The sequence below is a fragment of the Xiphias gladius genome, chromosome 9 (genome assembly GCF_016859285.1).
Source record: "Xiphias gladius isolate SHS-SW01 ecotype Sanya breed wild chromosome 9, ASM1685928v1, whole genome shotgun sequence".
Taxonomy (NCBI): domain Eukaryota; kingdom Metazoa; phylum Chordata; class Actinopteri; order Istiophoriformes; family Xiphiidae; genus Xiphias; species Xiphias gladius.
In genome coordinates this window covers 9,083,920-9,096,948 of record NC_053408.1, presented here as the reverse complement: position 1 = coordinate 9,096,948, position 13,029 = coordinate 9,083,920, and the positions used below count along the sequence as shown (strand labels likewise).

The 13,029-nt window shown below is 41.0% G+C and overlaps 1 protein-coding gene across 5 annotated transcripts in view; it reads right to left on the bottom strand.

The window, feature by feature from the left end:
• The window catches only part of pald1a (phosphatase domain containing paladin 1a), a 58,173-nt gene extending 46,149 nt beyond the window's left edge, over positions 1–12,024 (bottom strand). For 3 of the 5 annotated variants that reach the window (XM_040135625.1, XM_040135627.1, XM_040135623.1), the window contains exons 1-4: positions 11,903–12,024; positions 7,822–7,867; positions 731–928; positions 428–530 (exon numbers count right to left, since the gene is read on the bottom strand). In XM_040135625.1, coding sequence (XP_039991559.1) covers positions 428–530; positions 731–915 — 288 coding nt within the window. In that variant the 5' untranslated portion in view covers positions 916–928; positions 7,822–7,867; positions 11,903–12,024. Of the gene's footprint in view, positions 1–427; positions 531–730; positions 929–7,821; positions 7,868–11,902 lie in introns of those variants that run through there. The other 2 variants (XM_040135624.1, XM_040135626.1) reach the window with 2 other exon arrangements.
• Positions 12,025–13,029: the final 1,005 nt, after the last annotated feature.

The following is a 13,029-nucleotide window of genomic DNA, read 5'->3' as shown; positions in this document are numbered from 1 at the left end:
AGATTTCTCCATTCCGGAGAGTGTTTTTGGTTATGAAAAGGCACCTGCTTTGTGTGGATGGAAAGAGAGAGGAAAGGATGTTTTTTCAAATTCATCTGCCTTCATGTGGAAATGATCTTACTGTAGGTGAAACTACTGAGCTATTCATTCATGTAAACAGAAGCTGTGGGTTAACACTGGCAAAAAAACTGTATGCTTGACCAGCCACAGCAGAGGAGGTGACAGAGCAGATCAAAGCCTTGATAGGAGGGTGACAACGATTCCTGTTTCAGTGGCTGCACCAGATCATAAAACAACGCATGACAATGTTCTACGCCACTCTGCAATTTTGACATGTTAATGTGAAAAGAGCAGATATAAAGACAGGTGAGATGATTCCACAACGGTGCGGTGCATTCTTGGGGAGGGGCTTGTGTGGTGTCCTTACCTGCACCAGGTAGTGCTCTGGCATGGTGTCTGATATCCGACCAAGCTTGTAGTTGGTCTTGAGGATGTCATCGTGAATCTGAAACTCCTGTCTGCAATTATATCTGTGAAACAGAGCAAAACAGCGGGTCTGGATGGTAAAAAGAGGTCAATTCAATTATCAGCTACTATTTGCCAGGCCAGGATTGACAAATGAGATGATAACAGGGGCAAACACTTCGGCTGGAGGGCGGGAGATGTCACCACAGTGATCAAAGAAGATTAACACCCAATTGTGAGAACGCGGATTCGGGGAGGGACTTACGTGATGACAACAGGTGCGACTTTGTTGGTGATAATGGACTTGGCCTTGTTGTTGTGGATGTTGACTGTCTGAAAGGGGCTCATGCTAAGAGACTGCCTGCTGTCGGCCATCCCGTTGCCATGGACACTCTCAAGTGGCGACGCTACGGAAACAGGCTGTGGTGCGGCACTGGCAGTTGTACCCATGCTCCACAAGCAGCTGTGAATGACATCGCAGCAGACTCAGGAACAGGAAGCAACCACGCTCGCACACCTGCATAAAAGCCAGACACACTGGCAATACATACAGTAAATCTGGGGAGTGACAACACTTGTTGACGTATTTAAGGTGTGAAATGCTATTCGGTAAAAGTCTCACACTTCCACACTGAAGTGATTAAAAAAAAAATCTGCATTAGTCACTGATATTTCATACTTAATATGAATACATAATTCAATTAACAAAGATTTTTTTCATTTTAAACATATATTTAGCCATTCTCGTAGCATGGGGATGGCAATGTCATAATGTCCACCACTTTGGTCGTAACTGAAATATCTCAACGGCTACTGGATTACATTTGGTACAGACATTCATGGTCCCCCGCAGGATGAATTTGAATAACTTTGATCCTCTGTCCTTTTATCTCACCTTATCATCAAGTCAAAAATTCATCCGGTCAAATTCTGCGGTTTATGATCAAATACTTGCAAAATAATGACCCTCTCATGAGCCTCAGCTGTACTTTGTGTTTAGGGGCTAATGAATAAATGTTAGCATGTCTACACTAAACTAAGATGGTCAACATGGTAAACCTTTTTTTTTGGACTCTTAGAGTTCATCATTTTTGCATAATACATATCTATGCTTAAGTTTCAAATAAAAGTATGGAAGCACAAACACGCTTATTTTGACCAGCTGTTGAATCCAAAAACTGTAAATATGAGTTATTTCTCTTATTTGAAATACTGTCTTACTCCTCCTGCTATTATTTCTTATTTATTACATTAAAAAGGCAAAAGAAGCTCTCTGTACCTCTGACAAAGAGCCATGTCATAGATTTTAATCATGTATTGAAAAAAAATATTAAGAGCATTTTGAGAGAGACAGAACACTCAGAGATTTAACCCGTGACTCATGAAATCCCCCTTTTAGGTTTAGTCAGCACTCAAATACATTACAGTCATCTTTAATGTCATACGATTTAAACGCAGTGGCATGGGGTTAGAATCGAGTGTGACAGTATTTATATTTTAATCATATAACTTGACACGGAGCGCTCAGATCCCCACGCGAGCCAGCCACAGGTTTCCAGCAACCCTCCTCCCCTTTGAATAAACAGTGAGCCTTGCAGGGAGCTCTGCAGATAAACAAACAAGTCTTCCGACAAGCTAGCAGTCAGTGTCAGGAAGCACACTTCTCCTCAACATCGGTTCTCACAAGTAGCTGATCAGGAACACACAGCACTAGAGCACACAATCAGAGAGAGGAGAGGAGAGGGGGGGAAAAAAAAAAAAAAACAATTCCCACATACAGTAAAACCTTAAAAAAAAAAAAAATAATACAGTGAAAAGCACCGTATGTCACCCAACACAAACTCACAGATACACATACTGTCACACTGGAGCTGCAAAGTGTCGACCAAGAGCATGGAATCAGTCCGATATCACTATCTACTTCAAGGGACACAGCTTAGGGGTATGGCAGGGTTGTCTGTTGGCGCCTGAGCTCAAAAACACCTCTGTGTGATCTCCAGCTTTGAACAGAGTGAACTCTCATTGTCCAGAGAGGCTCTGTGGAGAGAGAAGTGCCGGGTGAGTCACCGCTACTCTCCTCTTTGTTGCATCTGGAGGCGAGTGGGCAGGTCAGCTCTTGTATCTTTTGATTCGGTAGAGATTTTCTTTTCAAGGGTAAGACAACTTAGTGATTTGCTTGTAACCTTGTCTGCTGGCATGGTAAAAAAAAAAAACAAGGGAACAAAGTTTGAAATGCTTTTACAGTTTAACTAGAATAATTGTTTAAGGAACATGCTGCTATCAAATAACTGCAGAGTAAAAAGACTGAGGAGTAAAAACAGGCTCAGTCTCTACCTAATAAAAAACAAAAAACAAAAAAAAAAAAAAAAAAAAACTTAACTTCCATAAAAGGAAGCTAAGTTTTCAAGAATACTGTGCTCCCGCTGCCCAAATCTATTCGCGTCCTCACCACATACCAAAAGCCTCTCTTACCATAATTCTGTGACTACCTCGAGAAAAACAACAAAAAGTCCTCCATACTGCAACAATCACCAAAATTTGACATCTTACGTGTGTAATGATGAGTGATCTGTACTTGCAGACCCTTTTCTTTGCTGCTTGTTTTCCGCCATGGTCCAAAGGAGTGTGAGAACTTGGCATCACATCCAAAAAAAAAAAAACCAAAAAAAAAAAAAAAAAAAATCTTCCTCTTTTCAATCCTGTTGCCAACCCCCAGTTAGTGGGAAACACCCCTCATGGGATCTCAAAGTGCTCAGCTGCTTGGCACTGGGCAAAAAACTTCCAAGAGCTTTTAGAATGCGTCCTCCACGTCCTTTTGTTATCTACTGTCTGATGTTGGGGAGTAGATTCATGCAACAGACTCAAGTCTCCACGGAGAAGACTGGGGGAAGTAGTGGTACATCTGGCAGCCAGATGGCTAAAGTTCAGCTCCCTTATACAAGGACAGGCTGTGCACAAAGACCACCCAGTTGACTCTTGCACTGCATAGTAGGGCTGTCACCATTTATGCGAAATTCGAGCATCCGTTCAAACGTGGGGCAAGATCAAACTGTAAGGACCTGTTCGAACTCAGAATCTACAGTCTATAAGCAAATCAGACCGTGTGAAGAAGTTCCCCTTGTGGTCCAGCATAGGGCCCTTTTAAAATTCGCTATCAGCGTGAATTAGTTCAAACAAATTAAGTGCCACTTCAAACTCATTTGAACTTGATTTTTTTGAAAAAGTGCCAGTCGTACTGTACAGCAGCAGTACAAACAAACACAACGATATGATAATCAATTAATTGTTTAAGTCATTTATCAAGCGTTTAGTCTACTGATGGCAGCTTCTCAAATGTGGGGATGTTCTGCTTTATGTGATTTAATTTATAAAACTGTGAATTCAATGTTCCGGGTTTCAGACTATTGGTCAGACGAAAACGAAAAAAACAAAAACAATTTGAAGACATCACCATAAGAACTTGTCATGTGTATTTTTCACAATTTTTGACATTTAATAGACTAAACAACAGATTATTGTCAATCTGTCTTGCCACATTGGAATTTTACTATTTTTATTACCAGTCAAGTCAGTTTCCATCAAAATGTAGTGCAATTTTAACCAAATTTCCATGACATTGTAAATAGAAAATGCAAATAAAAGCACGATAAATGCATCGAGAGAAACAGTAAGTGGCGGTAAATTTCCAGTTGGTTCCATTAAACCGTTGCAGGAGAAAATGGCGTAATGAGATGACGTAATTAGTAGTGTACCAGTCAACCCTCAAACATACGAAAACCGTTCTCCTTAATACATCCATGATGATGAAAAGATTTGTTCCGTGTATTAACTTGAGGAAGATTACAGTCTCCTCATCAGTCCAGACATTTCAATGGACGTTTAAGTCACATGCTTCAAGTATGTCAGGGTTTATTTGCTAATCCTCTTTCTGTGGCACCTCTTTTTTCAAATTTCTGGCATTTCCACTAAGGGTTTTTTTTTTTTTTTCTCTTTTTTTTTTTTCCAAACGCTCAAAATGAAAACGTACAAAAAAAAAAAAAAAGAGGTGGATGACAACACACGTAACTGTCAAACCCTTAACCCCCGTGTTTTTGACCACCCCGTTTTTTTGGGAGTATTTCCTTATCGAAATGAAGGTTCTAATGATAGCATGTGTTGTAGGCTGCGAAGACTGTAAAGCCCTTTGAGGCAAACTGGTTTTGTGGGATTTTGGGCAGAATATATGAAACTTACTTAAATTAATGGCAAAGAACATAAACACTTGCAGTGCTAGTGTCATGTGGTCTACACTAGCAAAACAAATTTTAGTTACCTACATACAACATGGGACATGGTAGGTATAAGATGTATGCGGTGTCTCCTTGACTTCCTATTTGAAGTGAAAACAGAGCTTACAGTCTGAGCATTCCTCACAGTAAAAGGCATTTTCATAGCAAACCTTTTTCATTCTCTGTCACTTCACAGACATTTAATCAGTAGGTTTCCTTTACCCACCACCATAGTCATGCATGATAATATGCATGTTCCAATGTGGTTCAATCGAATGCTATAAAAACACTCAACAGACAACAGATTCTCCCGTTATCTTCATTCACACACTAGAACTTCCTGTATCTTATCCCATGTGGTGTAGTTATTTGTAAAAGGTCTGAGCGTTAAATGAAGCTAACTGGCACTTCCTGATGGAAGCTTCAGTTTTACAGGCCTCCAAAAGGAAATGTGTCATAATTAATGCTGCAGCACATACAGCAGCCTGCTTACTGAAATTGCAACTTCGGAAACCCTACTCTGTCTTACCTTACAGCGAGACCATGGCGCACACAAACTTTGACGCAGAAGTCCCTGCTTCACGCAAGCTCAGCTCGTCTACCACATTGATTTCAGCATAGGCAGGCCTGGTCTGGCGAGTGGGCAGCCGGGGCGGAGGCCTAAGTAGAAATAACCCTCAGTCATAAACATCCTCCTGGAGAGCCAATCAAGGCAACTCATCAGAGAGGCTGTTTATCCCACATGTCAGCCAGAGTAGTATCACACTATTCGTAAGTCCAATAACGTGACAAGACAAACTCAGATTTCCTCTGAGAACATGGAGCAACAATGTAAAAAGTTTGTCTACGACTCCATCAGCCATGACATGAACAGCTGGTCGAAGTTATATTTAAAATCACTAATGGGAGAGTAAGAATAAAGACCATGGAAACTGGAAACTCCTGCCAGCCTACCAGCATTGCTCCATTCAGGGCTGCCCCATTTAAATTCAGCCGGTGTCCCAACTTCGCTGTAGCAACGTCCTCAGACAAAAAGGCCTGAGTGCAGACAGGATGAGCGTGCAGCTGCAGGATGCATCTGTTGGTGGCCCCGAGGAAGGATGCAGAGCACTCTTCATTCACAAGAGATGCAGGGGTTCAAGAGAGATGGGTATCACTTTGTAACGCTGAGAAGATCTTTCAACACAACTTCCCATATCAAAGATGAAAAAAAAAATGAAAAAAAAAAAAAAAAAAAAGAGCCGCAGGCGTGGCAGCACAAATAACCAAAAAAGTCCAAAATGAATGTGACTTGCTTTCTTGGGAACATTGCTCATCTCATTGAAGGATCCTGGGCATTTTTGGTCTCCACAGAGACCACTCGTTCCGTCTGACAATGTCAAGCCTGAAAGCCTGCTGGCTGCACAAAAGCACATAAAATAACAGAATTATATAAATACAAGATAAGCTGATGTTGTATGATGATTTTCATTAAAAAGGCAGCACCACATTTATGATGAGTTTTGTCTGTTTTGCGTTTGTACAGTCTTGGAAATCAGGCAACAAAATATGCAAGAATGTTGCAAAGAATGTTCAGCATTGCTCAAAAACCTAATTTAATGTATGCTAAATAAAGGTTCGGAGTAATCTGGTATTAGTCTTATTTACAACAATGACACAATGTCCCACAGTTTCTCACTCATCACAGGATACTAGACCAGCAAACCCTTCAATACAACCCAGTCACACCCCTCAGGCAGAGGAAGTGTAAGCACACCTTGACAGGAAATGCTTAGTTGTACTCTCTGAAACTTCCTCCCTGCAGCTGTACACATATTTCACCAATGAGGTTAAGGGTTACATATAGGCGTGATTCCACGGGACATTGCTAATTCCTGAGCTAAATATCAGTGCTGCACGGAAATGAGATCAGTGCTTCCTCTGCGTAAAATCGTTTTTTGCTTTCCTTCAGCTGTTCCAAAGACCTCATTGTGAGTTTGTGTCAACTTACACCTCCGATGTTTGTTTTTTGTCCAAAATAAATCACCCAACAGCGTGTTCAGAAAGAGACTGTGGTAAAAAGGAAGCCACACGATGCATTGTTCAAGGATGCAATTACCAAATCTGATCAAACTCCCCGGAATAGATTCTGCACCACAAGACAGATTAACAGTCAAAGTACACAAAATGGCTGAAAAACAACAAACTGAAAGGCACTTTTTTCTTGTAAAAGCAGCAAATCTACTGGGACTCCATGAATGAGACAAAAACAAACTATGCTACAGCAGTGAATATGACATAAATCACATGATTAACCTTTAGCCTTCTACATTCTTGCTTTCATCACATCTTGACACTGAGCTGCTAAAAAGAGTGTGCAAATCTATTTTTAAAAATCCAGCCTGTAATTTATTTTATTTCAAGACGGTAATTTTATCCCCCTATGATTTCAAGGCTGCAGTAATGTGGCTTTCATTTTTTCTAAGCCCCAGCGTCTGACCACAATATTCTGTCAGCACCGTCAGGCCAACTGAGAGCATTTTGATTTGTCACAACCTTGGAGAACCTCTCCACCAGGAGATTTTACACCAATTTGTTAACATGTTTCGTTTCGCTTGCCACCGAGATTTGAATTTGTTTACACCAACAAATCCTGATTTAGGGGCTGCATTTTCTAAGTTGGTGTGGGATGCCAGAGTCCTGTCAAGCAGCCGCTGGCCCTCTGGTAAAGGAATGGGAGCTGATAAACACTTCATCACATGCCATGAAGAATTTAATCCATGTAGCTATTTGGATATCAAACATAACTGGTATTATAACAGAATATGTTAACCCAACGAAGATCCCTCTGCAAAAGGAAAAGTAACTTTATATTCTCTGACAGATTAAGCTATTTTCTATAGTTTTAAAAGGTCGCATAGTTAAGTCATTTTGGCCTGAAGTCTGAGATAAAAATCACATCAGGCATGTGAAGTGATATTTAGACAACAATGTATGCCATTTCCTTTTGTATCCTTCAGAGACATACTGATGACATGTCTAGCGACCACAAGCCTGCAGCAGGAGTCAAGTTTCATAACACAGAGAACATAGAGTAGCACAACCATACCTGACGTTCAGCTGTTCAGTCCACCATCCGAGAGGTACTCAAGTCTCTGAGGTACACAATGAGAAAACAGAAGAGTGGGTTGAAAATAACCAAAATGACAGCGCTCCGGCAGGCAGCGGCATTGGTCTCAGTCGGACATCCTCGCTTGCAGGTCTCTCTCTGATCTGTGATGTGATCTGTCTCTGCCCGCTGATCACACTACAGCAGGCGGCGGTCTTGCATCATTAGTCCTAGTAAAGCAAGTCAGTGAACATGTCCTTCAGTGAGGACAGATCCCAGACAGGCACTCAGCAGGAGAAGGCAGGGGGAGGGGGGGGGGGGATGGGGGACACAGCTCTCCGTCTAAGGTTCAGACGGGTGACAGCATGCTCCCTTGTTGGCTTTTTGTTACTTTTTTGTACGCACGGCTGCTCACATATGCTGGGGTGTGTGTGTGTGTGTGTGTGTGTGTGTGTGTGTGTATGTAATGTGCAACAGTGTGCGCGGGGATGTGTAAAGAGGATGTGGAGGCGGACCCAGAGAGGCTTACTCATCATCCAGTTCACTATCCAATCACTATCGGTGACTCCTGGCAGCACAATGCCTCCCACACATGGCAGACCTTTTAGCAACTGTCTCCAACACATACATCTAACTTTCACTTATTAAACTTATTACAGTTAGCCACAGCCGTTAGCCCTCACTGACACGATGTAATGTAGGCCTGCCAGGAGGCTGACGATCAGTAACAACTGCACACAGAAGACATCACGTAATCCTAATTCACTACGATGCTCTAATTACTCCATTCATTAGTGGTTAACGCATGCCATGTTGAAGGCAAACAGGCTTACAGCTGGGCAAATACTTAGATTTAAGCTTGAGGTTCAGCTGCAAAGGGCTGTGTGCTCTACCTCTTGTAGTCGTAACCCTGAGGTCAGACCAACTTACCATGCACTGAGTGTCCTATTTCGTCCTGTGGGCTGTATAAAAATGAGAACAAAGCCACCAGAACCCAGTGATATTATACCTGCACAGGCACAAACTTAGGAAAAAAAAAAAAAAAAACTGATTCTGCCAAACATACTCATAACTGACAACAAATATGACTCCAACTTGGGTAACAAAACATGCAAGGGCAGGCACCAACCCACACAATGGCTGCCTGTGAGAATATTTTCTAAGAAAAGTAGGTGTAATCAACAGTCTGTCACAAGATCATGCCCAAAGTATTCTTATTTGCAAAACTGGTGAGTGTTTTTTGAGATATGGATGTAATATCTTCTGCTGCCACACCTGTTCCTTCCTTCCTGCAGCAGACCAGGCAAGACTCTTCTTTTTCTTGCAACATGATGAATGCGAAACAAACCCTCCCATGTACCGCAAACCTCAGAACATGAATGAATCAAACCAGGAGTGAGCAGTCACAAACATGGTTTTCGTCCTCTGGGGTGATTTTTTAAGATAGAAAGCACAAACATGAAGAAACAAGCCTCAACCTAGTTATTCTGACAGATACAAATCCTTTGTTTAAATAAATAAAACAGGTCACATGTCCAAGTATGGATATGAAGAGAATATGTTCTGTGACAGATTCAAAGAAACATCCTCTCTGCAAAATGTCCCCAGTGGAAAGAGGAGCATACAGCTAATATCACCTCTCTAGTCCAAATCCTCTCTCAGGCCTGGTGTCTGTCTCACCCCCCAAAAAGTCAATTTGCTAAAAGCCTTGTAACAGGAACAGGAAAGGAGGAGACAGTAAAGGAAAATATTTCACCTGAGCTAGAGTTGAGCTAGGGTTGAGCTCTAGTATGAGCATGATAGTAATTAAAAATAACTCTTATTTGGATTCACTACAATCTTTTCCTAATTTATTTATTTACTTTTGGCATTATGGCAACATCACTGCATCATTTTTTTCCCCCCCTTTCTCAACAATATAGTCAGATTAAAAATGTTTGTATTCACAAAACACTACAGCTCCTGGGAAGAAGCTAAAATGAACTAACTTCAATGAACTAAAAATACCCAAAAGGAACAATTTTGGGGACATACAATATTCGAGTCCAGTGATCAAATATGACACCTTGTGGTAAAACTTATCCAATGCACTCAGGCGTGTACACAAGATTTATAGTCAGTGGGATTCAGATGTTCATTATCTTGTGACAACTATTTCAACTCCTAACAGGTGTTTAAACAGTAACTTGGCACAACTTCACAGAAACTACAGGCTGTGGATTTGGATAAAAAAAAAAAAAAAACTGATCTAGAAATCATTTTATGGAACTCGAAATACTAGAGAAGAAAATCAACTATTTCTAGTATTTACACAAGCATCCCTGGATTTAGGGGGGTAAACTTGCCCAAACCTATTTAGTTTATCAATTCCCAGTGAATAGTTTATAAGAAGGCATGAGCTATGACATTTCACAACAGAACATTACCAACTTTTCAAGATAAGCCTGGGTGGAGTGAAGTTTCTGCTCTACGCCTCTTATCAAGATAACCCGAGAATAAAAAGCTCAATCATTTATGATCCAGGTGTCCATTCACTGGGGAGTTTCATGCTCTTAGTCTTGATTAATTGTGGTGTTCACGTTTTGATCTGTGCTCTCAGTTGTCAAGAGCCAGTTTCTGTCTTCCCCCAGGATGTAAGTGAGGTAAAGTGATATGAAGAGAGGAGACTGATCCCAGCTGGACGGGCTAAATCAAACAAAAGCCGAGACTACAATACATCAAAGAGCATCACGTGCTTTGTCTTACTGCACTATAGACTTTTCATACTTTAAATTGCACCCAATGGCAAGAATGAACATGTCTTGGTACACTTTGTGAGTGCTGATCATGACTATGGGCGTTTAAGACTAGGAAAAAAATTCTTCTACACTGACATAATATATTTAGAGGCACACTTTAATGATCTCAAATGCACAAAACTTGCCCAAAAACATGTCTGCACTGCACTCAAAATATACTCCAGTTTAAAAATACGTTTTCTACCAAGGAGCTGGTGAAAACATATTATATGTTAGCTGTAACATTACATTACATTACGTTCATATGGCGGGCGTTTTTGTCCAAAGCAACCTAGAATAAGCGCGTGTAGGAGCAGGAGCTAGATATCATGCAAAACTGAGAGTGTACCAATTTTAAAACAAACAATTAAAAGCATGTTCATTGTTGCAGTACAAGTGCTTAAAGATTTTTTTGTTTGTTTGTTTTGTTCAAATGAGACTTAAGTGCTAGCAAGAGTCACTGATATGTAGTCTGCAAAGATGGGTTTTTACAGTATATTCGAGCATGCAAGTTCATTTTGACCTTTGGAAACCATATTTGTAACAAAATAAACTAGTTCAAAAGGTCCACTCACAGCTTTTCATTACTTTTTGCTGCATCTTACAGTTTTCTTTAGTGATGAAACTAATAAGCAACTATTTTGTTAAACAACAGTATATAAAAATATATCTGGATCACTAACTTATATATTTGCTATTAATGTTATCCATGTGTTGAAGTATTTTTTGGGGGTTTTCTGAGAGTCACCATATTTCAAAATACACTCCATTGCTAGCACATATCCCGCTCAGATCATCCACCATTTTATTGTTTGAATGTAGAAGTGTTCAGGGCATCCATTAACTATTGGCTATGCATCAATGCAAATGTGAATGTGAAATGTGTTTTTAAAGGGGGGGGGGGGTAAATTGACATTTGTTTACCCAATGATGAGAACCAACCCGGGATCATAGTTTACCTATTATATATCTTTTATTTTATTTATTTTTTTCCTTTTTGTGACTGTGCCCACCGTCTGTGAACAAATCACTGACTGAATGCAATGCACAATACAGTGCAGGCATGGAGAGTGGGGGGTGCCAAGCACATGTATGCTCCATCAACCACACACACACACACACACACTTTGTGAAAAATACCCTCAAAGTCTTGACAAACTGCTCCGCTGCAGCTATTTCTAATGCAAAGCGAATCAACGTCTGCAGAGTCTGTTGGACTCTTGGCGTCCAAAACGGCGTGAATGTTAGTTTCTGAGGCTGCCGCGGCCCACGCAACAGGAACCGTAAACTTTGAAGCTACTCACCATTTCAGCACACGGTAGATGAAAAAGCGTCGGATCCTGAAGAGGACATGTTTTCAGAGCTCGATGTGTCCGGTGTGGAGGATGTCGCCGAGGTGCACCGCCTAGTGTTTATACCACTGAAAAGAAAAAAAAAAAAAAACATCAATTGATTTTTTTTTTTTTTTTTTGGTCCTTTCTCGGGAAATTTACGAGGAAAAGGATTTCGCTGTGCGAAGGAAGACTGACGGCGCATGCGCAGTCTGCGGTCATCCTCGGATCCTCTCCGCCTGAAACCAAAATATCGACATCAAAATCTTTTCTCACACTAAAATGCGAATTGTTGAGCTTTGTGACGCCGAGGCGTGAGCCGGGAGTGAATCCTGCTCTATTTCTCCCGAAGACAGTAAACTCCAAATCTGTTTTATGTTGTCATGCATCAACATCACTGGTCCGCCGCTTAAAGCCCATCTAGAAACACCGCGGGACTGTTAGTATTGTAGGCACAACGATGTGAAAATCCCAAACACCATAAAAAGTATCGCCATGTCACAAAAATTCAATATGACCACATATAATCTGCAAACCCCTTTACAGAGTGCACGTCTATTTTAAATGAACCTCGGGAAGTTAAATAGGATAGAGAGAGATAAAGTCTCGCTTCCTCCGTGTATGATGTCAATATCACGTTTTCACCGGCCTTATCTTATTTGGTGGTAGGGCCTCTTTTTTATCTCTCCCTCTTCATCTTTTATCTCAATATGTTTGTGTGAAGCCCTACACGCAAAGTAGCCTACAGTTATACAATAGATGTTTAAAAAAAAATATCTAGAGAAATTGCCCCGAGGACACGATGTGCCGTGTTATGTTATTTATAATCCCGATTAAAGTGACTACTGAGTGATGCTTTGACATGTGTTTTATGTTAATGTTTGTAACGTTTCACTGGCCTGTGCCCGATAATCACAGCGAGCCGATTCCTTCTCCCTATGGTCCATTTCAGACGGTATTTAGTAGACTACATTACACTATGGGAAAGGCTAACAATTAGTGTAAGACAAATAGCTGAAACAATTAGTCCACGGATGGGGAGTCGGGCTGCAGAAGCCCGGAGATCGTGGCGCAAACAAAAAGTTGCGCTCCTTGTCAAC